The following is a 21,880-nucleotide window of genomic DNA, read 5'->3' as shown; positions in this document are numbered from 1 at the left end:
AACTTTCGTATTTTCTGGATATAATTTAATGACTCTCTTATTATAGCCCAGTGTGACTATATATCATTTATGAAGTGATTTCCCTAAACAAATTTTTTTTAAAAGGTAGGACTACATGTTACTTAAGGAATTAATCTTCAAAATAAATTTTCAGGTAACATTTACTTTAATGGGATATTTTCTAATATGTATAGTTTCAGTACTTAAGAGAACCAAAATATTGTAATTATGCTCTAATAAATGTTTATTAGAGGGTAAATTGCTTCAGAGTCAAAGTAGGTAGGCCATCCATTTTGAGATGTTTGTTAATTAACTAGGTATTTGGGTAAGGAAAACGTATGCATCATTTTCTTGTTTGGGGGCAGGGAAAAAGCATTGAAGTCTCTTAAAAAATTTTACTAATTGAAGTACACTTAACAAAGCATTGCATTTTTTACTGTAGTTTTTAATCTTTTAAAGATTTTCTTGACTCACATACTGAGAGAAATTAAGGAGGAAGAAAGATGTGAGTCCACAGTATAGTCTCTTTTGGATTGTGACTCCTTTAAGGATTCGAATTGTGGACGAGATATTACTTTTGTTTACTTGTAACTTTGCTTTCTGACAGTTGGAAGAAGAGAGCTGTGGTTCCGTGGCTGTTTGGCATTGAAAATCTGGTCATATGGTGTGGTCATTTTTTTTTTCTTTTGCCGTGTCATCTTTAGACACATACATAATTTTGTCGAAGGGGATGTGGTATAGCTTTTCCTATAGATGTGGATATAGCTGTAGTTGTTCAAGTTTATTTTAGTAGCAGCACCTGCGAGATGACTGTTGGCTTTAATTTATAGCTGGGTTTCTCAACCTCAGCCCTGTTGACATTTAGGGCTGCATAATTATTTTTGTGGGGGCTGTCTGTGCATTCCACGATATTCGGCAGCGTCCCTGGCCTCTGTCCTTTAGATGCCAGTAGCAGGCCCCTTCTCCAGCAGTGACACCAAAAATAGCTCCTCCCTACATTGCCACATGTTTCCACAGGGGCAAAATGGACGCCTGTTGAGAACCGTGAATATTAGCACTCCTTTCCAGTCTTTTTGTTTTATCTTTATTTTTGGTGTTAACCCATTATGTGATATATTTTGAAATGTTTACGTTTTCACAGGAATCACTCCTTTTTCTGTTATGTAAAGGTATTGTTTGAATGCTCGTAATTTCCCTGGACATAGCATACGTCCTTTAATTTGTAGCAACTTCTACTCCAAGGCAATTCTCTAGTTTCCCTTTATCACTGTTAAAAGAAAAATTACAATTTTGGAGAGCTATAGATGGAAGTCTGATGTTTTCTTACACTCTTTAACTTAGCACAAACTAAAAAATTTTGTATTGTAAGAAATATACTAATTTAGAAAATGGAAATAATAATCATACCATACTATATAAGGGTTGTGATAAGAAGGAGCACCCTGGGTGGCTCGTTCGGTTGAACATCCAACTCTTGACTTTGCTTCAGGTCATGATCCTCATGGTTTGTGAGTTTGAGCCCCGCACTAGGCTCTGTGCTGACGGTGCGGAGCTTCTTTGGGATTCCGTCTCCCTCTCTCTCTCTCTGCCCCTCCCCTGCTTGCTCTCTGCCTCTCTCTCAAAATAAATAAAAATAAACTTAAAAAAAACGTTTGAAGTGAGGCAACATGGGTAAAGTAACTCTGCTGCTGTTAACAGTATACAGGTAAAGACAGAATCTGGCTCAGAGCAAGCAAAACACTGTTGGCTATAAATACTGCTTTCCCTTATTACCACATTTATCAAATAGTTTTATTTAAACTCTTCATAGTCATCTTTGACGATGTCTTGGCAGTTCTCACTAGCGCCACTTCGGACACTGTTTTCCAGATTGTACTATCTTTAATCTGTCTAAATTGAGGGAGAGCAACTTTTCAATTTTGTATTTGCTTTTCCTTGGAAACTTTATCCCAAGCCAGAAATTTTGCTATTTGTTATCTCCACAATTAACCATTTAACTGTGTTGCTTTTATGCCTAATTCACAAAAAAATTTGTTTACATCCCTAAGAACACTTGAATTTATAAGGTGTCATATTCCCTGAAAGAATTAGAAAATCTGGATTAAATTTATGTGGCTCCTTTTCCACTGATATGTAAGTGACCCAGAAAATAGTATCAAGAAGCACTGAGGGGCACCTGGCTGGCTCAGTCGGTTGAGCATCTGACTCTTGATTTTGGCTCAGGTCATGATCCCAGGATTGTGGGATCGAGCCCCGCAGTGGCATTGGGCTCTCTGCCGACTTGGAGGCTGCTTAGGATTCTCTCTGTCTCTCTCTCTCTGTGTCTCTCTCTCTGTCTCTCTCTCTGTCTCTCTCTCTCTCTCTCATTACAAAAGAAGAGGAAGCACTTAAACGAGTTGGTAGAATCAAAATGATTGCTGTCATGGTAGATCAGATTATTTTTGTGTTTCATTATTAGACATAAGTGATATTCAGGTTTTTACGTTTATATTTTTATGAGTCAGATGTCATCCTAACTAACATGGCTGTAAGAGAGGAGATGAGCAGTTTAAGGAGAATAAGAAAACATTCAGCATCAATGATAGTAGAGGCTTTTATTTTTCTTTCAAGGCATAGAATGAGCAGTTTTCACCTGCCTGAACAATAACATAGGCCAGGATTATCCACATTTTAAGTAAAATAATATCCATCATTCCTGTTTTTAATCAGAATTTACATTTATTTGGTTCACATTAAATATAAATCCTTTAATTTTCTTTATTGTTCAGTAATTACAAGGTTCACAGAAAACATTTCAGTGAGAGTTGTGCTGCTGCTGACAGCATAAAGGTATAATCTCATGAATAGGAAGTTGGGGGTCTCTTCTTACTAACAGACTGAACTTAAATTTTATGTGTATGTATATATTGACAAGTTGTGCCATGATGCATGGATTTTCTTTGTTAACTTTGGTTCGACTTCTTTAGTCTTTTAGTTGATTACTTAAAAGGTGTCATTTTTTATTTATTTGCTGTATAGGTCAACATGATGGACCATTACCCAGACAGCATGCCGGATTATTGCCAGAATCTCTTATTTGGGCCTATATTGTCCAACTGAGTTCTGCGTTGCGTACCATTCACACAGCAGGTTTGGCGTGTCGAGTTATGGACCCAACAAAGATTCTGATAACTGGCAAAACAAGGTACCACCATTTTGAGTTTTGGCTTCTTCATTGAGCATCTAACCTGTGACAGTTTAGTAAACAAAGCATGATGATTCGTTTAATTCTACCTTTTCGTATATTCCATCCAGAAGAACTGCTGTGACTTTGAGTCCATTTGTAAGTTAAAAAAAAAAAATGTTGAATTCTTAAGAATACAATGCCTGGTCATTAACCAGGAATCATGTAAAAGTTTGGGACGTATACATAGTTAGGGTCAGGGGCTGGATGTAGAAGTGATATCCGTATACCTTTTCTGTGTACAACCGTGGTTCTCCGACTGTAGCACGAAACAGAATTGCCTGGAGGGCTCATTAACAAGCACACGTGATGGGGCTCCACTCCCAGAGTTCTCCTTCAGTGAATCTGAAGTGGGGCCTGCGAATTTATATTTCCATCAAGTTCTCATGCGATACTGTTGCTGCTCATTGGGTCCAGTGCTTTGAGGACCACTGATACCAAGTTAAGGAGCACAGCCCTTGACTTCACCAGAGTTTTATTTGAGTTGCTGTGATGTTGAGACTTCTCTTGGACAGCATAACACAACGAGCTCAAGGTCTGGTACCTGGTTAGCCAGGTTCATCACACCGAGTCTCCTTAGTCGCTGTCTGTATGATCCTGAGCAAATTCTGTAACTTCTGTGTGTGCAGCAACCATAGAAGACTATTGGTGTCTCTACTTTCCACACTTACAAGGCACCTGTGTCGTGAGATTATTGAGAGGATTAAATGACTAATACATGTAAAACCGAATGATCAATACACGTGAATGGTGCCTAATACATCTTCAGTAAATGTTAGAAAGCTAATTAGTTCTCTTTCGTGAATGAATCACTGATAAAGTAGCAGCTTGGTGTGGTGAAAAGACCACTCGCCTGGTAGTCGAAGGTGTGAGTAACAGTCCAGTCCTGGCCTTATCAGTTACTGACTTCTACACCCGTAGGCCTATCGCTTGGTATCTGTGAGCCTTAATTTCCTCATCTCTAAAATGGTGGTTGAAAGAGGTTATATGGGGGTAGGATAGGGGGTTAGACTAGATAAGATTCTGAGATCCTTCCTAATATAGGAAATGTTGAACTTTTTTAAAATCTCAGTTTAATAATTTTGTTTAAATTCTCTGGTCTTTAAAGGTTGCGAGTAAATTGTGTTGGAGTTTTTGATGTTTTAACATTTGATAACAGTCAGAATAATAATCCATTGGCATTAATGGCGCAGTACCAGGTGAGTAAGAGTGAACATGGACACTTAATAACTTAAGGCTTTTTTTCTAAGATTTTGTTTATTTGGGAGTGGGGCTTTTAAGTCTAGATTTCAGTTTATTCTGGGGGTGTCTCTAGGTCAGCTTTGAACATGTATTTCTTAATCACTGCCGTGTGTAGTGCAGAGTCCTTATCAGTTGGAATGCAGAGAGTTAACGACAGTGTCAGAGACTAAGCGTTCGGAGGAAAATATGTTTATGTGGTCGGGAAAGTCCTCAACATAGATTAAAACAGAGTAATTGGCGAATAGATCATATTCAGTGACATTTTACTTTTTTTCCCACTTGTTTAATGTGTTAAAATCACAGGTGTTATTTTTACTCTTAGATACTGCCCCACCACCAATCCACACATTTTAGAAATATTTTCGAAGGACTATTGTTGTATCGACATGTTCTAAATAATTTTTCTTTTGCGTACTCCCTTCTTTTACACGATCAGAATCTGGTTCTAGTCTAGTCATAATACTAGCATAGGTTTAGGCCCCTCTATGTTCTTCGTCTTAGCTGTTCGTTTCATACTTCTTGATAAATACAAGGCGTGAGAGAATAAGAGCCTGTCTCTGCAAGGAACGTTAAGTGTAGTTGCTTTTGCCTTAATTGCTCTGTGCAGGTGATGTGTACATAAAGTAAATATTTCAGGTCATTTCGTCTGTATTGCAATACTTCACATCTTTTTGGAGGATATGCAGCTGCCATTTTAAGACCGTATTATTCATTCTTTTTGTGTTAAGAAATTTTTGGTGTTTCTCAACATTTACTAACCTCTAGAGGTCTGATATAAGGCAGAATCTCTTAATTATGTGGAAAGTCCAGGAGAAAAACACTTCACCTTTTCTTTGCCCTTCTCGTTGCAACTTCTTTAGTTTAAATCTTTGAGAGATTTTAGTTCGCTGAATTATAAGCCAAAGTTTCTGAACAAAAAGGAAGAGACAGAATGAGAAGTAGAGTCTGAGTGATGCCTAGTGATCCAGTTCATGCGTAAACCTCTTTTCCCGCTGGCCCGGGGACAGTGTAGTCCCCGAGAGGTAGAGCCACACTCATCACGTTGAGCTGTATGGGTTGGAAGCGGACGTGACCCATCTTCCCCCCTCCCCCCAGCTAAACTGGGCGGCAGCCAAGCTGTCCTGGTTGGTAGCGCCATCTAGTGGGCGGCGCACAGAAGAATCTGACTGCTTTTTTCTGCCAGCAGCAGTCTGCCTCAGGGGGTTTGCTCTGTTCCTCTTTCTTTTCTAGGTGGTTCTTAGCTACTTTCCTTCTTCTGTCTTCCACCTAGTGCCTGACTGGCTCTGAACAATTTTCTTCTTGATCTCTGTGCTTCTAAGAGAGACTAAGTATTGGCTGTTAAAATATACATCCAGGAAAATTTTGGAGGAGAAATCAGACACTGTTTGGAACTAGTGTCATCTAACAAGAATCTGGAAACCCCATGTCCACATTAAAAGACGAAACACCTTGCAGTTTTGTTTTGTTACACGTTCAGCATTACACTATGTCATTCTTGTCTCTTCTGAATAGAGTTCCTTTTTTTAAAAGAAAATTCTAGTATAAGGCTGGTTTGATTTTGGTTTTCTGTGAGTACTATAGCAGTATTATTTTCCATTTTTTCTTTGTAGAGGTACATCATTTCAGTTACATTAGTGACAGGTAGTTACCTTGAAAAACTCTTTTGAAGGAAAAGTAATCCCAGAGTTCCAAACAAACAACTCTTCAGTAAGCACTTGGGGCAGTTGATTGGTAAATTAGGAGCTGCCTGCTGCTTTCAACCAGTTGTCGCCTTCCCTTTATTTTCCAGCAATAAAAGGATATCTCAGGTTTTCTTCTTTTTCTTTTTTTTTCCTTAATTTTTGGGGGGTGGGTTATGTATGTGTGGAAGATTTTTCACACAGCTTATAGGAAGGTAAAGGAGAGAATTAAAGATAGTCCCAAGTGGGGGATTGTGATTTTACGGAGAAGAGGGTACATGAGAAAGGAGTGCATTGTTTCTTGTAGTCTATTTTTCATAGTCTGTTTCAGACACGTGAATAGAGACTGACTTTCAGTAAAGTGGACATAAGTAGAGCCATAGATAGAATCAGAAAAATCAAGAAATCAAGAATCAGGAAGAAACTGAAAATGAGTGGGGGGAAAACCTCCAGAATTCAACAAATGGGGGGAAAAACCAGATGGAGGTAAGAAGCAAAATAACAAATGGAAAATTATTTAGCTGGCAAATAAGGAAAGGAGAGTTATTGGGCTTTTATGATGTTGAACTCTCTTAATTTTAAGCAGGACGTCATTAACCTCTTACTTAAAAACAGATCCGTTCTAATTTAATCTGGATTATGTGACCTGTAGACTTTATTTCTAAACGTGCGTATTCCACCTTGAGTCAGCTTTAGAAAGTGGTGGGACGCACTCAAAAATCAGATGTTCTTATTTTAAAAACCCATCCAGTCCTTCGGCTGTCTTGGACTTTTGTTTTCCTGGCTCATACTAGGGAATACCGGAATGTTCTAGGTGGGAGGTTTAGTTACAGCATCAATTGAGGGTGGAGCTAAACTGAAAATTCTGTTGTTTTAAGGGTTTGGGAGGCTGTGTGTTGGTACGTGCTGCTCAGACACCTGATAAATAATAGCAACGTTCAGTGTGCTTTGCTGAGGATATTGGATTGAAACACTTAGAGAAATTTACAGTTCGCATTTACATGTACCAATTTGTCTTGACCAAGATTTTTATGGTTTCATTACTATAACTCGGAATGTTTTACTTGATCCTGAGAATGACTGAGGGGAATCCTTCTTGGGTTCATTCATGGCAGTGCCCTTCCGAGAACAGAAATGATCGAACAGTAATAGCGCTCCCTCCCGTGCCACCCTACCTTCTCCCTTTCTGGGCTCCTAAGTCTGTACCACAAGTGAAGTTTTAAAAAGTTTCTTTGACATGAATCCTTGGCATCTCTTACCACAATAGAGTCAAAGTAGTTTTTCTAATCCGTTTTCCCACCGATTATAATAGGGTCTCCTGTTCAGAGCGTCAAATTCACAAATGCTAGTACCGAATGAATTTTTGAATTTGAACTTTTTAATGTTAGTAATGGAGTTTGGCTTCTTTATACTTTCTTATTTGCGTAAAATGTTGAGGATAGCTGTAGTGTGCTAAAGTTTCATTAGTGACTGTCTTGAAATATTTGCCTGTTTTGCAACTATACTATGTATAAACATTCCACAAAACCAGTGGTTCTCCATCCTGACTTCATTATCAGAACTGTGGTGGAAGCTTTGAAAAACACTAACACCTAGATCTTAACCCAGACTAATAATACCAGAATTGGAGTGAAGGGATAGCTACAGGGTTACTTCTTCTGTTTGATGTTTTTAAGCTCCTCAGGTGATTTTAATGTATAGCTAGCTTTGAAAACTCCTTTTACTAGACCAGTATTCAGTAAATGTATCCAATATTTGAGATCAGGTCTCAGATTTTGAAGATTTACAGAAGTTTTCTGTCAAAATTACTTCAAATGATTTTATTTAACTCGGAGCTATTCCATTCTCCTAGGCATAAAATTATTAATAGTTACCTGCCAAGAAGGGCCACTTGGGATAACCATTCTGTTTCCTGGAGTTAGACAGGTAATAGAGAGCTTACCTCAATGTAGCCAGCTATCTTTGAAAATCCTTTTAGAGCAAAAGCCTCACAGTGGTAAATCATAAAAAAATAGATAGGTAAATAGAGAAAGAAAGAGAGAGAGGAAGAAAGAAAGAAAAGAAAAGAAAGACAAAGAAACCAGGTGGTTACAGAGCTCAAAGATCTGTTAATAATGTGAGTAAAAATGGGCTATTTGGAAATAAGGGCAGATGGGATGTCATTGGGGTTGGCAGCATTCTCGATGTTCTAAAGAGCATACCCTGAAATCAGGTAATAGTTATGTTACATTCTGAATAATGGAGTAACTTTTCTTCAAATAATTCTTCAAACTCCCACTGTATTTGGGGCATGATGGAAAGTGAGAGAGGGGCATGTTATAGATTGTAATGATCGTAGTCAGGTGAATATGTGGTAACCAGCCTTACTAATAAGAATGTCAGCTCTATCTAAATAATTTTTTTTTTTTAATTTTGAAGCAACAATTCTGTAGCTGGCATATGAATTGCTTAGAGTATAGCCCTAACTACATTTATCAGAATTACCTGGGTGCTTTAAAAATGTTGGGCCTGCTCCCCCAGACTTACCGAATGAGAATCTCTGGTAGAGAGGCTCGGGAAGCCCCTTCAAGCTCCCAGGTGACTCTGAGCACCAATATTGGAGAACCCTGTGCTGAGTTTTGCAGCTTCTTTGTAAAGGTGCTTTTTCCGTGCAGGCAGTAGTGTCACTGTGTTAAATTTGTACGTATAAAATAAAAATTAAAAGTTATATTTATTCTTTCATGTCAGCAAGCAGATCTGATATCATTAGGAAAAGTTGTGTTGGCTTTGGCTTGCAACTCTTTGGCAGGAATTCAGCGAGAGAATTTACAGAAAGCCATGGAACTGGTGACAATCAACTACTCCTCTGACCTGAAGAATCTGATTCTGTAAGTTGTAATACACAATTAAACATATATGATGATCGTATGAGATAAGACAGCTTTTTTCCACACAGGCCTTTTAAGAGGGCTTCTATTTATTATTTTAGTTCCTACTGTTCAAAATCAGGCAAAACACAGTTAAACACTTTTAATTTCTTTATTTTTATTGTTAAGTGTATATTTCCTTGAATAAATTCATGAACCAATGTGTTTAGTTACTGATGTTTTAAATGTTTGGTCAGAGGGTACCCACTGAGGTTGCATTGGTATTCACTAGCTACATATGACTTAGTTTAATTAAAATACAATAAAGTTAAAAATAAAGAAATCAATCTTGCACTGGCCACATTTCAAGAGCTCAAAAGCTTCATGTGGCTTCTGGCTAATATATCCCATCATTTCAGAAAATTCTGTCAGACAGTGCTGCTCTAGAGAGTGGTTGTTCTCTTTGTGCGAGCTGTCATAAATAAACCTCAGATGTAATCCAGTCACAGATTCTGTGGCCAAAACAGCCATTACGGAAAGCATGGATGTAAGGGTCCCAGGCTTCTACTCCAGTATCTCTAGACTCCCAAGAAGTCCTTGAAACGCATTTGACTTAGGAGAGCCCCACTGTGGACTCCTGTCACCGCAGGGGGACTTCTCCCTGTCTCAGTCACATCTAACATCGGGGAATTCCAGAGGGTGGACCGCCATAATTCTTACTGTCATTAGAAGTGATTGTAGAGAACAGATGCTACGGTATCTCTTGAAATTTTTTCTATTATGTTCTAGAAGCAGCTGGAGCATATTGGTCCTTTTCAGTGCCTTAGTTTTCAGCTGTTCCTTCTGATTTTTCTGTGTCGTCTTGGAGGATTCAGTTTCTTTTTGGACTAGCTCCGGATACGAAATTGAGGGCTAGAGGATGGGGCTGCCCACTCGTACTTTGTTACACTGGCATAAGTGTCCTGCTTGTGACCGAGCACCGGAAGCCGGTGATTGCCTGCTTCCGGGGAATACTCACATGATTTCTCTTTCAAGTGAAAATATTTGTTTCACGTATTTTCACAGCAGCAATTCCTGGCCTTCATTTGCAACATCTCAAAGTAGTAATCTCCAAACTTCCTTTTTAAAAAGTTGAGAGTAAAGGATATAAATGTTACAAACTAGCCAGCCATACGTTAATAATTGTCAAAACTGGGCAAAGGGTACATGGACATCATTTGTTATAGTGTTCTCTCTACTTTTATGAATGTTTGAAATTTTCCTTAATCAAAAGTAAATTAAAAAGCCATACTTGCATGCTAAGTAACAACTTTATAGAGCGGTAAACCATGTATCAGGCACTTTCTAACTGATACAAATGAATTTTCCCAATAACCCTATAAGCTCCATTTTCGAGATGACAGAACTGAGGCTTAGAGAGGTAAAGTAACTTGCCAAAGTCACAAAGCTTGTAATAACTTTAAGTAGTTAGATGTAAATATGTCAGTAGTTACAGATAAATAGCTAAGGCATAGATTACACAGGAGGATTTTATTTAACAAAAGAATGCCTGTCCTGTGCCAGACCCTGAAGATACCTTGAACAAGATGAACAAAACCCCCCAACCTCTGGAGCTTCCACCCTGATGGGCAGGAGGTAACAAACACGGAAACATGTAAGATGTTGGCAGGTAGCGATAAGTCCCCTGAAGAAAATGGGGTAGAATTGTAAGCAGAGAGTGCGAGAGCAGGAGGCTCCCGTCCCAAGGATGGTTAGGAAACGGCTCACCTGTCAGAATAGGCAGAAGTAGGTCATGGTCATCTTTGTATTCTAGCAGGTCGCTTTTCGAAACGGATTTTTTGGGGGTTTGGGGGGTTTTTTGGCCTCAGTTATAATGGTAGGAGAAATTGGCCTCTTCTGATATATGTTAGTGCGTGACAGTTTTTCAGAAATAAATAGATGATGACAACGGGTAAATGACGCTGCAGAGCAGGGGGCACCTTTCTAAAAAGTTGGAACCTTGTTTGAGCCCAGTGTGAGGCTCAAACCCACAAGATGTGGGATCGTGACCTGAGCCGAAGTCGGACGCTCAACCGACTGAGCCACCCAGGCGCCCCGACACAAATTATTTTGAAGAGCAAATGGAAAAATCTCTTCACCTACAACCGCCCCCTATTTCACCCCTCCAAAAAAGCTTGTTACAGTCTTTTCATGTCCCACTATTGTAAGGAAGGGTTTGAGAATGCAAACGGTGAAGTGTAACCCTACTCAACTTTCCTTTTTCATTTTCATAATAGTAAAGCTGTAGAGAAAGAGACATGTTTACAGTTTCTTCCATTGGCTCTTAAAATTTCCCAGAGAAATCATCAACGCTTAAAAGTGAGGTTGACTTGATGAAAAAAATCTTTTCGAATTGTATACACTACTGTGATGGCAGCAGCGATAGCTATGTGCTTGTGTGTCGTGTTTGTTTTTTTTAATTGCACAATTTGAGGGGCTCCTGGGTGGCTCAGTCGGTTGAGTATCCGACTCCGGCTCAGGTCATGATCTCGCCACGGCTTGTGAGTGAGTTCAAGCCCCGTGTCGGGCTCTGTGCTGGCAGCCTGGAGCCTGCTTCCGGTTCTGTGTCCTTTTCTCACTTTGCCCCTCCCCTGCTCATGCGCGCGCGCTCTCTCTCTCTCAAGAATAAATAAAACATTTTTTAAAATTAAAAAAAAATTAAATTGCACATTTGGCGTTCAGGTGATTCTTTATTTTCGCTAGGTATTTGTTGACTGACCAAAACAGGATGCGAAGTGTAAATGACATCATGCCCATGATTGGTGCTCGATTTTATACTCAGTTGGATGCTGCTCAAATGAGAAATGATGTCATAGAGGAAGACCTTGCAAAGGTAAAGAGTTAAAAAAAGATATATACAATGACATCTGTATGTGCAAAGAGTTAGAAAACGGTAATTTTTGTGCTGAATTGGCTAGGACCGTTTACAGATATTTTTTAACTTTAAAAAAAATTTTTTTTAATTTCTTATGTCCTCTGGGCATTTGTGTTCTGCTTTTTGTTTGTGGCTTTGCTCCAGTTAATTGACAGAATATTGATTTTTTTTTTTCCCATGTAACTTTAACCATTCTTAAAAATGGCCAGCTGCATGATCATCTTCAGTATTGATATTGAATGAAATGGACATGTTACATTCAAAATGATTACCAAAAGGTGGGGGTATTAGGATTTACGGTTTAAAGGTAATATTGGTGTAGGATACCAGGTTCATAAAATTTTGCTGGAATATTAACATTCTCTCTCTTTTTAAAATGTCTTATAGGAGGTTCAAAATGGAAGACTGTTTAGGCTTCTAGCAAAATTGGGAACAATCAATGAGAGGCCGGAGTAAGGATTTACAGTATTTTACAATATGATTTCAATCAAATGCACTAACAAGAATGAGTATACCTGATTCTTACTGGTTTTTTTGGAAAGAGAAAAATTCTCATGTGAAGTGACCTTAAGCCTGTTGGCAGCCATTAGGATGCTGTTTTTTACCTACAGCCTAGATGTGGTTGTTCTTAGGGATTCCACACACATACCCATACAGAAAAGAGACTGTTAGAAAGCTCCATTGTGGTTTGTGCATGAGGGAACATTTTATGACTGTCAGTACTGCCTCCACCCTGTCTCCTTTTTGAAGCTTGCTCAGTTCAGTTTACCTTAGTCAGATTAGAGATTTCAGACATGTCTAATTGTTGCATGCCCCTTATCTTCTATTTAAGAACATCACATGAACAATACATACAGCTGTCATATCAGTGACACTGGAAAGGCCTTGCCACCCTTCATTATTTGTCATTTAGTTCTGCCTCATTTGTAAGTTAAAGTTTATCGTACGTTCAAGAAAGAAGGAGAGTTGACGTCTGTACTAAATAGTGATTGTCAAAGACAGGTTGAACAGTATTATAGCTACTTTCACTGTAGTATAAGTTCTGTTTCAGGAATGTTACCTCTGTTGATAGAGATAGGTGACACATAAATACTGCTTGAGGGATTTTGTTTTTGACCACAAAATTCATATTCACTTACCTTTCTTCACAGTTACAAAACTCAATTCGTATTTTCTCTGATAATGTTTCTAAATGAAGAGAAGATGACAGCAACAACAAAACCCCCCCCAAAAACCCTTCAAGTTGTTTCTTCTGGCATTTTTCTCTTTATTTAAAAATAATATGCTTGTGATACTATTGCTTGATTTTTTTTTTTTTTTAAGTATTTAACTCAGCTAATGACTTTGTCCTGTGTAGGATGAGGCTTTATCTTTCATACCCTCTTTCCTTAACTAAACATACACACACACACACTCACTCACTCACTCACTCACTCACTCACATTCTACCATTGAACCCATAAGTTTTGAGTTAAAAGTGTTGACATTAGTATAACAGGGTAAATACTGTTCATAGCTGCACCACAGAGTAAACCATGACTATATTTCCTTTCTTTTGTATTTTGTTTTTTGATTTTTGTTTTCCTCGGGTTAATAATTGCCTTATTATAGAACTCTAATAAGCAAATGAAAAAATATTGGCCACCACTTTATTCCAGACTTTTTGCCAGAGTTAACAAAACACCTTCCCATATGGTCAAAAATAGGTAACCTATCAGTTCCTTTTTTTTTCTCCCCCTTAGAGAAATTGCCCCCGGAGCCTCTGTCCTTCTGTTCTATCTGGGCTGGTTGAGCTCTAAGCCTGCTCACACTCACACTTTAGAACTGGAGCTTCCCTTCACTATTATCCTGGGAATTCTCATTGTCTCTCCCTTTGTGTTGGATACCCTGTTTCTTGCTTTTTTCCTTGATTTATTCTTTTGATTTATTGGAGCACATCCTCCTGTAGCTTCCTGAGAAAGGTGAGTTTTTTGAGTCTTTGTAAGTCTGAAAATATCTTTATTCTATTTTTACACTTATTGACAGTATAACTGGGTATAAAATTCTAGACTGTCCTGGGAAAATTCTTTTTATTAATTTTGAATAGGTTAATATGAACCAGTTTTTTAAAACGTAGAAAAGGGTTTGCAGTGGGAAAAAATCTCTCACACCTGTAACATCCCCAGTCTCTCCCTTTTCTCCCACTAATCTTTATTTTATATTCTTCCTGAGTTACAATGATACATTCTTAATTCCTTTCATCCCCTCCTCACTTTTTAATATATACAAATTGTAAACCATGCAGTGTTCTGTATGTTACTTTTTCCTTATTAACTATATTTTGGAAATCTTTTTGTTTAGGTATGTTTAGTGTATACCAAACACTATTCTCAATAGTTTACAAATACGTCCCAACTCAATCCCCGTAACTACCTTGTGATACAGGTACTATTAGTCTTCTCGATTAACAGAGATGTGTGGGCATAGAGAGGTGAAATACCTTTTCCAGGGTCACATAATAAGTGAGCATCTGAGCCAGAATTCAAATCCAGACAGTATGGTTCCAGAGTCTATGCTCTTAACCACTATGCTATGCCTCCATAATTTATAGCCATGTAATAGTCCATTCTGTGGACATGCTATAATTTATTGCTCTAGTTCCTGATCAGTAGGCATTCGAGTTGTTTTTACTGTTTTGCTGGTATAATCAGTGCTGCAGGGACTGACTTATGCATACTTAATTGTATGTGTGCATAAAGATAGACCCAGTTGTGGTTGTTAGGTCTGTGGATATGTGACCGTAAACCCTTGCAGAGAGCCTTTTACCAACACTGCTTCTTCAAGCTTGTGGATTTTTGTCTACCTGATGGATGCGAAATTGAATCTCAGTGCAGTTTTATTTTGTACTTACTCTTAATGAGCATGTTGCTTGTCATTTTTATGTTTTTGATCTGTTTCTGTTTCCTTTTTTTTCTTTGTTCGTATTGTTGGCTCATTTTTATTTCCAGTTGAATTGTCTGTCATTTTGATTTATAGGAGCTGGAGAGATTTGTCCTTTTTGATCATTTTCTTTTTAATTTGTCATTTCTCTTTTGACTGCTCAGTTTCTTTTTCCATGCAGACATTTGTATACATAGTGTAACTGATCAAACTTCTTTTATCCTTTTGGGTTTTGAATCATAGAAAGGCCTTTTCTACAGGAATCTTCTCATTGTTTCTTCTAGCGTACTTACGGTTTTATTTTCTTCCCATATTAAATTTTTATGTATTTGGAATATTTATAGGATATAAGGTATGTATTCAGCTCCCCCACCCTTCCCTCTCAGAAGATGCTCCAGTGGCCCAAAAGCTATTTATTGAATAGTCTAGCTTTTCCCCACTGGTTTAAGACGGTACTTCTTTCACATTAATGTTTGAATGACTGTCATTTCTTTTGAATGTTTGCTTATTTATTGAGAGAGAGTGAGTAAGCAAGTGAGCAGGGGAGGGGCAGAGAGAGAGAGGGAGGGAGGGAAGGAGAGAGGGAGAATCCCAAGCATGGTTGCTTAACTGACTGAGCTAACCAGGCACCCCTTCATGACTAACTTTTTTTTTTTGGATGACATTTTAAAATCTGGTAGTGTTCATTCTTTCTCAGCTTCATTTCATTGTTTTTTGTTGTTTCCTAAAACTTTAATTTTCTGTATAAATTCTAGAATCAGCTTTTTTAGTTAAAAAAAAATCTATAAACCTGGTGGTATTTTTATTTTATAAGATGAGATGTTTATTATTAAACTTAAGGAGCATATGTGTTTGTAGATGTTGAGTTTCGTAACCACGACAATGGTATATATCGTTGAATTCATTCACACCTACTTTACTGTCTGTCCTTCAGTGCTTAAGTTGTTCTTATGTTGTTGTGGCACACTAAGTTTACCAGGTATTTTTTTTCTTGTTGCTGTTGTAAATGGGAATCCCCTCCCCTCCCCCCACCCCTGCCATTCTTTCTTCTTAGATTGCCTATTATCGTACACGTGAAATTTATCAATTTCTGTAAAATTTGTGCCCAGATACCTTAGTGTTTGGATAGTTTTTCGCTAGATTTCTTGGGTTTCCCCGATACAGAGTTATATCTTCAAATAATTGTAGTTACATTTCCTACTTTCTAATTTCGATAGTTTCAGTTGCTTTGGAGTGATTGTGTTAGCTGGTGTCTCTAGTACATAGTTAAGTAATAGTAGTGATAATTTCTGTCAGAATTTGAAGCTTTGCTCCACTGTCTTTTAACTTCCGGATTCAAATCTATTTTCTTTTCAAACCCTTCCCCTTCCTCTGTGCTTTTAGGGTCTTCTCTTTATTGATGTTCAGAAATGCACAGTGAGATGCCTTGGTGTAGGGTTTTTTATTCATTCTGATGAATCAGCAGGGTGGGCAGGCCCTTTTAATCTTGGAAACGTAGGTCCTTCAGCTCTGAGAAGTGGTCTTCATTGTTTCTTTGATAGCTTCTCTCTTTGGAATTCCTGTTACTCAGATATTAGACCATCGTCATTAATTTTCTAATATTCTCTTCTGTTTTCTGTACTGTATTTTTTTGTTCTACTTTTGAGGTAATTATCTCAACTTACTTTGTCTAAAAATAAAGGCTTTTTCCCAATCCTTCGAATTTTTAAGCTTCTGCTGTCATAATTTTAATTTTCAAGAACTTTCTGTTTTCTAAATGCTTTTCTTTAATGTTCACTCATTTTTGAGAGAGAGAGAGGGAGGGAGAGAGCGAACGAGCATGATTGGGGGAGGGGCAGAGACAGAGAGTGGAGTACAAAGGATCAGAAGCCGGCTCTGTGTTGGCAGCTGTGAGCCTGATGCGGGGCTCAAGCTTATGAGCCATGAGATCCTGACCTGAGCTGAAGTTGGATGCTCAACCGGCTGAGCCACCCAGGCGCCCCTCTCTAAATGTTTCTGTCTTACAGCATCTAATTCTTGTTTGTGCAAGAGTCTCAATTACAGATGTTGGTTAGGGGTTTTTTTTGTTGTTGTTCTAAATTTTGTTCTGTTCCCTGCAGTGTCTCATAGGAAATGAGTTTCTTCTGTTTCATTCTCCAGTGGATTTCTGATCCTGGCTATGTGTTCATGTTGAAAGTAATCTTTTTTGGGGTACTTGGCTGGCTCAGTGAGAAGCGTATGCGACTCTTGATCTTGGGGTCGTCAGTTCAAGCCCTGCGTTGGGTGTGGAAATTACTAAAAAGCTAAGTAAATAAAATTTTAAAGAAATTTAAAGAATTTCATCTAAAAAGCTACTGATAAGTTCCTGGTGGTGTCAGAGATTGTAGAATGTGTGGTAAAGCAGTGTGATGCTGTGATGTATAATGTTTGTTTGTTTTTGGTATACTCTTAAGTGTCAGAATTTCCCTTGGGCAAGTTAGCATCCGGAAAATTACCTTCCAACCTTCTGTCTGTCGTATAAATTCGTGGTCAAGCGTTGGATGGCCAAGTAGCCACGAGGGGTTGACTGAATGGTCTTACCTGCCATCGCTTGCTCTTCTTGGCACCCTGGGGCGGGAGCGTCTTTGTTCACCCTGTCTAGAGAGATTTCCGGTACCTTTTCTGGAAAATTTCTGCAAAGCAGAAATGGAGGCAGGGATGGGAGAGAGGTTATCTACTTGTTATTTATAGAATTTCCCATCAATTCTGCTGTTTCCACCTTGAGCCCATACTGCACTTTCAGTAGTACCTCATGATTTCCCTGCCTGGCCTCACGGCGATGGCTCCCTTCTGTGGCTCCCCCTTCTTGTGCCTTCTGTAGCATTAGCGGTCAGTTTTCTTCAAGTCAGCTCATCATACCACTTACCAGCCTGTTTTTCATCTTTCCAGTTTTTCTTCGTGGATTTTTCTTCTTTTGTTGCTTCTGATCACTTTGTCCTTGTGTGTTTATTATATCCTTTATTAGACATTCATTGGCAGTTTGGTGGGGTTTTGAGAGGAAACAGAGATAAATGGATGTGTTTAATTAGCGTTTTAATGGACAGTCCCTGGAGTGATCTTTGCACAACTCTTAGGATTGTGTTTAAACCCAAATGGTGGGCTTTCCATCTGTTTTTAAGTTTATTTATTAACTTTGAGAGAGAGAAAGAGTGTGTGGGAGGGAGGAGCAGAGAGAGAGAGAATCCCAAGCAGGCTCTGCATTGTCAGCGCGCAGCCCTGCACACTGTGAGATCGTGATCTGAGCCAAAACCAAGGATGCTTCACTGACTTAGCCACCCAGGTGCCCCTCCATCTTGTTCTCAGAAAACACCTAGATTTTTAACCATAGCCTGATCTCTCTCTTCTTATCTTTGCTTCAGATATGTCTTTTTTTTTTCCTTTTAATTTTCTTCTCCCCTGTCTTGCCTTCTGTCCCTCTTTGCCCTGGTCTTTTCTCTTCCCCCCTCCTTGCTCTTACTCTCTGTCCCTCTCTTGGCCTCTCTTTTCCTCCCCTCAGCCCCTTCCAACCACACTGACCTTTGTTAAGTTTCTGAAGTGCGGCATGCTCTGTCCTTGCAAATACTGATGCCTCTGACTAGGGTGTCCTTCCTCTGGGAGGAACATCCACTGCTTCCTCTGGAGAGCCTTCTTTGTCCTCCTAGGTGAATTCACGTTCCGTACCGTTTCCCTTTTTCTTAATGGCCTTATCAAAATATGCACTTAAAACATGTTCTGGTTCTTTGAACATCTGTTTTCCTCACTAGATCGTAAGTTCCAGAGGTCACTGGACACTAACTGATCATCTGGTCAGTTCTCTGGTTCTTCACAGCTCATTCTCACATACCCTCATGATGGTAGGAAACCAAAATCTACCCGCTTTTTGTTTCCTTAAACATTTTTCTATTTGTTGCTGCCAGTAAAGTAGAAGACAGATCTGATCTTATCTCTCTACTCTATATCCTAAAGGTGAGAAGAGGAAAAGAATAATCTCTTTCAACTTATTTCTAAAGATTTTTAAAGACCTTTTCTTTTCCCTCCATTTACCTAAGGAAGTGATTATAAAATAGGAGTGTGTAAGGGTCGGTTACCCTTAAGAAATAGAAACTGGGTTTCATATACTTTCATTTTCTATGAAATTATTATTTTTTTTAAAGTTTATTTATTTACTTAGAGCACCCAAGCAAGGGAGGGGCAGAGGGAGAAGTCGATAATCCCAAGGAGGCTCCCTGCTGTCATCACAGAGCCCGGTCTCGGGAACTGTGAGATCAAGACCTGAGGCGAGATCAGGAGTCAGAGGCTTAACTGACTGAGCCACCCAGGGGCCCCGTGAAGTTATTTTTTTAATATTTGGCAATTGGCGCATAAAATTTGAAAAAGGCCAATTTTTTTAGCCTCCGTATAACTTTTGGAGGATTAAAAAAAAAAAAAAACCGTAAAACACTACATACACGGACACAGACACACAAACGGTACTTAACTTATTTATCAGAGAAAACAATCAAACTAGTGTTGAGTCTGAAGAATCAACATAGCCATGTGGCATACAGCATGAGTTACTGAGGTAAAATATTACCTTCCCCCAGGTTTCAGAAGGATCCTACCTGGTCGGAGACTGGAGACCGTTATCTGTTGAAACTCTTTAGGGATCATCTTTTCCATCAGGTGACAGAAGCGGGTGCCCCTTGGATTGACCTCAGCCATATCATTTCTTGTCTTAACAAGGTAATTTGTATCTGGATTTTTAAGATCACAATGCAAAGTTGTGTTTTCTATAAATACTAAGAGACTTAAGAAGTTAGATGTATTCTATGTAGCCAAAAGACATTTTATTAATAATTATTAGGTGTATCTACTTAATAACAGTTTCTAGACTTGGCAGGCCTTTTTGACATCTTCATGAATAATTACAGAATTTTTCATTGTGGATCATCTTATTGTGATAAAACGTCACAAAAGCAGTGGGTGGGAAAAACAAAAATTTTATGTTTAAGTATTTTTTTAACAGTTGAATTGCTTTCTTGTGAGTCTCATGTTGGATGTCCGTACATGTTATCTGTTCATTTACTGTTCACTGTGGGCATAGTAATACAATATTACAATAATAAAAGCACAGGAGGCCCAGTGTTCTAAGTGGAGAATTAGGTGATGACATGAACTAAGTAGATGGAGACACGTCATAAATTCACTGGAGAGGTGAACTTTTGTTTTTGAAAGGGCTAGGAGAGAAACGGTTCACAGAGGAAGGAAGGAATGCATTTTCCTTATGAATTACTTGGAATTACAGAGTGTAGAATGGGTCTCCAGAAGTAAACATTAGTCTTTGTATGTAGGCTTATATCTAAATCTCAAGGGTCTGCAAAATGGGCAGACAGCCAGCCTGTTTTTTTGTTTTTGTTTGTGGTTTTTTTTTTTTTTTTTTTGTAGAGCCTGCAACTTAAGAATTTTTTTTACATTTTCAAAAGACTGAAAACAAATAGCAGAAGCAAAACTAAAAAGAATATGTGACAGAGACTGTATGTGGCCCTGAAATTTAAGGCGTTTACTGTCTGGCCATCTTTATGGAAACCATTTGCTGACCCCTGGTCTAAACTGTCCCTAAATTACAAGTACTAGAGGAGAAAATGCCTCATGGCACATGGTGTAGAATTGTTCGTGTTCAGTGTGCTAACTGTTCAGGGAGAATGTGGTTTTTGTTTTTAAGCACTCCTTTGCCTTGTTTGAATTTCCTTAAAACTCTTTAAAGAGAGTGTTGTCTGTCAATAATCGACATTAAGACAGAACAAACTGAATGTACCATTGAACTAATCTAGTATGACATGTATTTGTTTGCCCTTTCCCTTAAGGGGAAAACATTTTTCTTAAAAGCAATGAGTGGAGAATAATTCTACCAGAGTTTAGAAAATGGTATCCATGTATCAGAGCACCAGTAATTAAAAATACGTAGCACTACTTAAACAGTGACAGCTAGATCCTGTGAAATCAAGCCGTGGACAGATAGGTATCTGAAGTGAAGATTATTTAATGAATGTGAGGATAATTAAAAACTTGAAAATTCTGTTTGACTTCATAAAATAACTAGGAGTAAATAAAATTTATCCCAAATCTGAAAATGTGGTAATTTTCTAAGTTTGGGAAGAGTGTAACAAATTAAAAAGCATGGATGGCCATATTGGTGATCTAAAAATTAAAGCTTTACATAGCGTATTTTGGTGGGAATTACAACAAATTAAGCTGGTAAAGTGATTTGAAAGTTTGAACGTTCGGAATTAGTAACTTGTAAACATTTTAATGAATGAATGAGTGAAAAGGAAGGAAAATGTACATTGAAAACTAACCCAAAAAAGGGAAAACCTAGCAAGATAATTTATTTGATGGACTAAGGATTAGTATAAATGCTTTATAAAGACCTCATTAAAATATTACTACCAAATCTTGACAGATAAATGGGTAAAGATCATAAACTGGCATTCACACAAGTGGAAGTAACATACGTAAATGTATGAAAACATTTGGTAATACCTGAAAATGTAAATAAAAATATCAAGGCATGCATTTGATAGGGAGCTGCTTGTAAATTGGTACAACTCATAAATCAGTGGTTTCTGATGCCCTTTGGACAGCAGTTTAGCCCTATGTGTTCAGCCATAAAATTATTTGTACTTTTTGGCTCATTGTTGATATTTGTAAGTGTTTCTCCTAAGGAAGTAATTCCACGGAAGAAAAAAAATTAAGTAGACGAGTGTGTTCGGCGCACTAGAATTCGTCATGCCAAAAAGCTGGAATATATTGGGGCACCTGGCTGGCCCGGTGGGTAGAGCATGTGGCTCTTGATCTCTGGGTCATGAGTTCAAGCCCCACATTGGGCGTGGAGCTTACTTTACAAAACAAAACAGAGCAACAAAAACGGAAAGTATTGGGGGAATAATTAAAGGATGGAATATAATGCAAACAGGTATGAAGTATGGAAGCTAGGTGGAAACACAGGACTGCTTAAAAAACATCCCCGTTGAGAAGTGTGCACACTGACGAGCGTGTGTATCTAGAAGGGCACAGCACAGAA

The 21,880-nt window shown here is 38.4% G+C and overlaps 1 protein-coding gene across 10 annotated transcripts in view; it reads left to right on the top strand.

Annotated features, from left to right (window-relative positions):
• The window catches only part of PAN3 (poly(A) specific ribonuclease subunit PAN3), a 132,582-nt gene that overhangs the window by 107,631 nt on the left and 3,071 nt on the right, over positions 1 to 21,880 (top strand). For 8 of the 10 annotated variants that reach the window (XM_078444072.2, XM_078444056.2, XM_078444037.2 and 5 more), the window contains 6 exons: positions 3,019 to 3,184; positions 4,332 to 4,422; positions 8,872 to 9,011; positions 11,733 to 11,862; positions 12,292 to 12,356; positions 19,404 to 19,542. In XM_078444072.2, the coding sequence (XP_078300198.1) occupies positions 3,019 to 3,184; positions 4,332 to 4,422; positions 8,872 to 9,011; positions 11,733 to 11,862; positions 12,292 to 12,356; positions 19,404 to 19,542 (731 nt within the window). Of the gene's footprint in view, positions 1 to 3,018; positions 3,185 to 4,331; positions 4,423 to 6,465; positions 6,627 to 7,996; positions 8,071 to 8,871; positions 9,012 to 11,732; positions 11,863 to 12,291; positions 12,357 to 19,403; positions 19,543 to 21,880 lie in introns of those variants that run through there. The other 2 variants (XM_078444125.2, XM_078444099.2) reach the window with 2 other exon arrangements.

This window comes from Panthera onca, chromosome A1, assembly GCF_046562875.1.
Source record: "Panthera onca isolate mPanOnc1 chromosome A1, mPanOnc1 haplotype 2, whole genome shotgun sequence".
NCBI classification, from domain to species: Eukaryota; Metazoa; Chordata; class Mammalia; order Carnivora; family Felidae; genus Panthera; species Panthera onca.
Note: the sequence above shows the minus strand (reverse complement) of the source record. Positions and strands in the feature narration are given on the sequence as shown.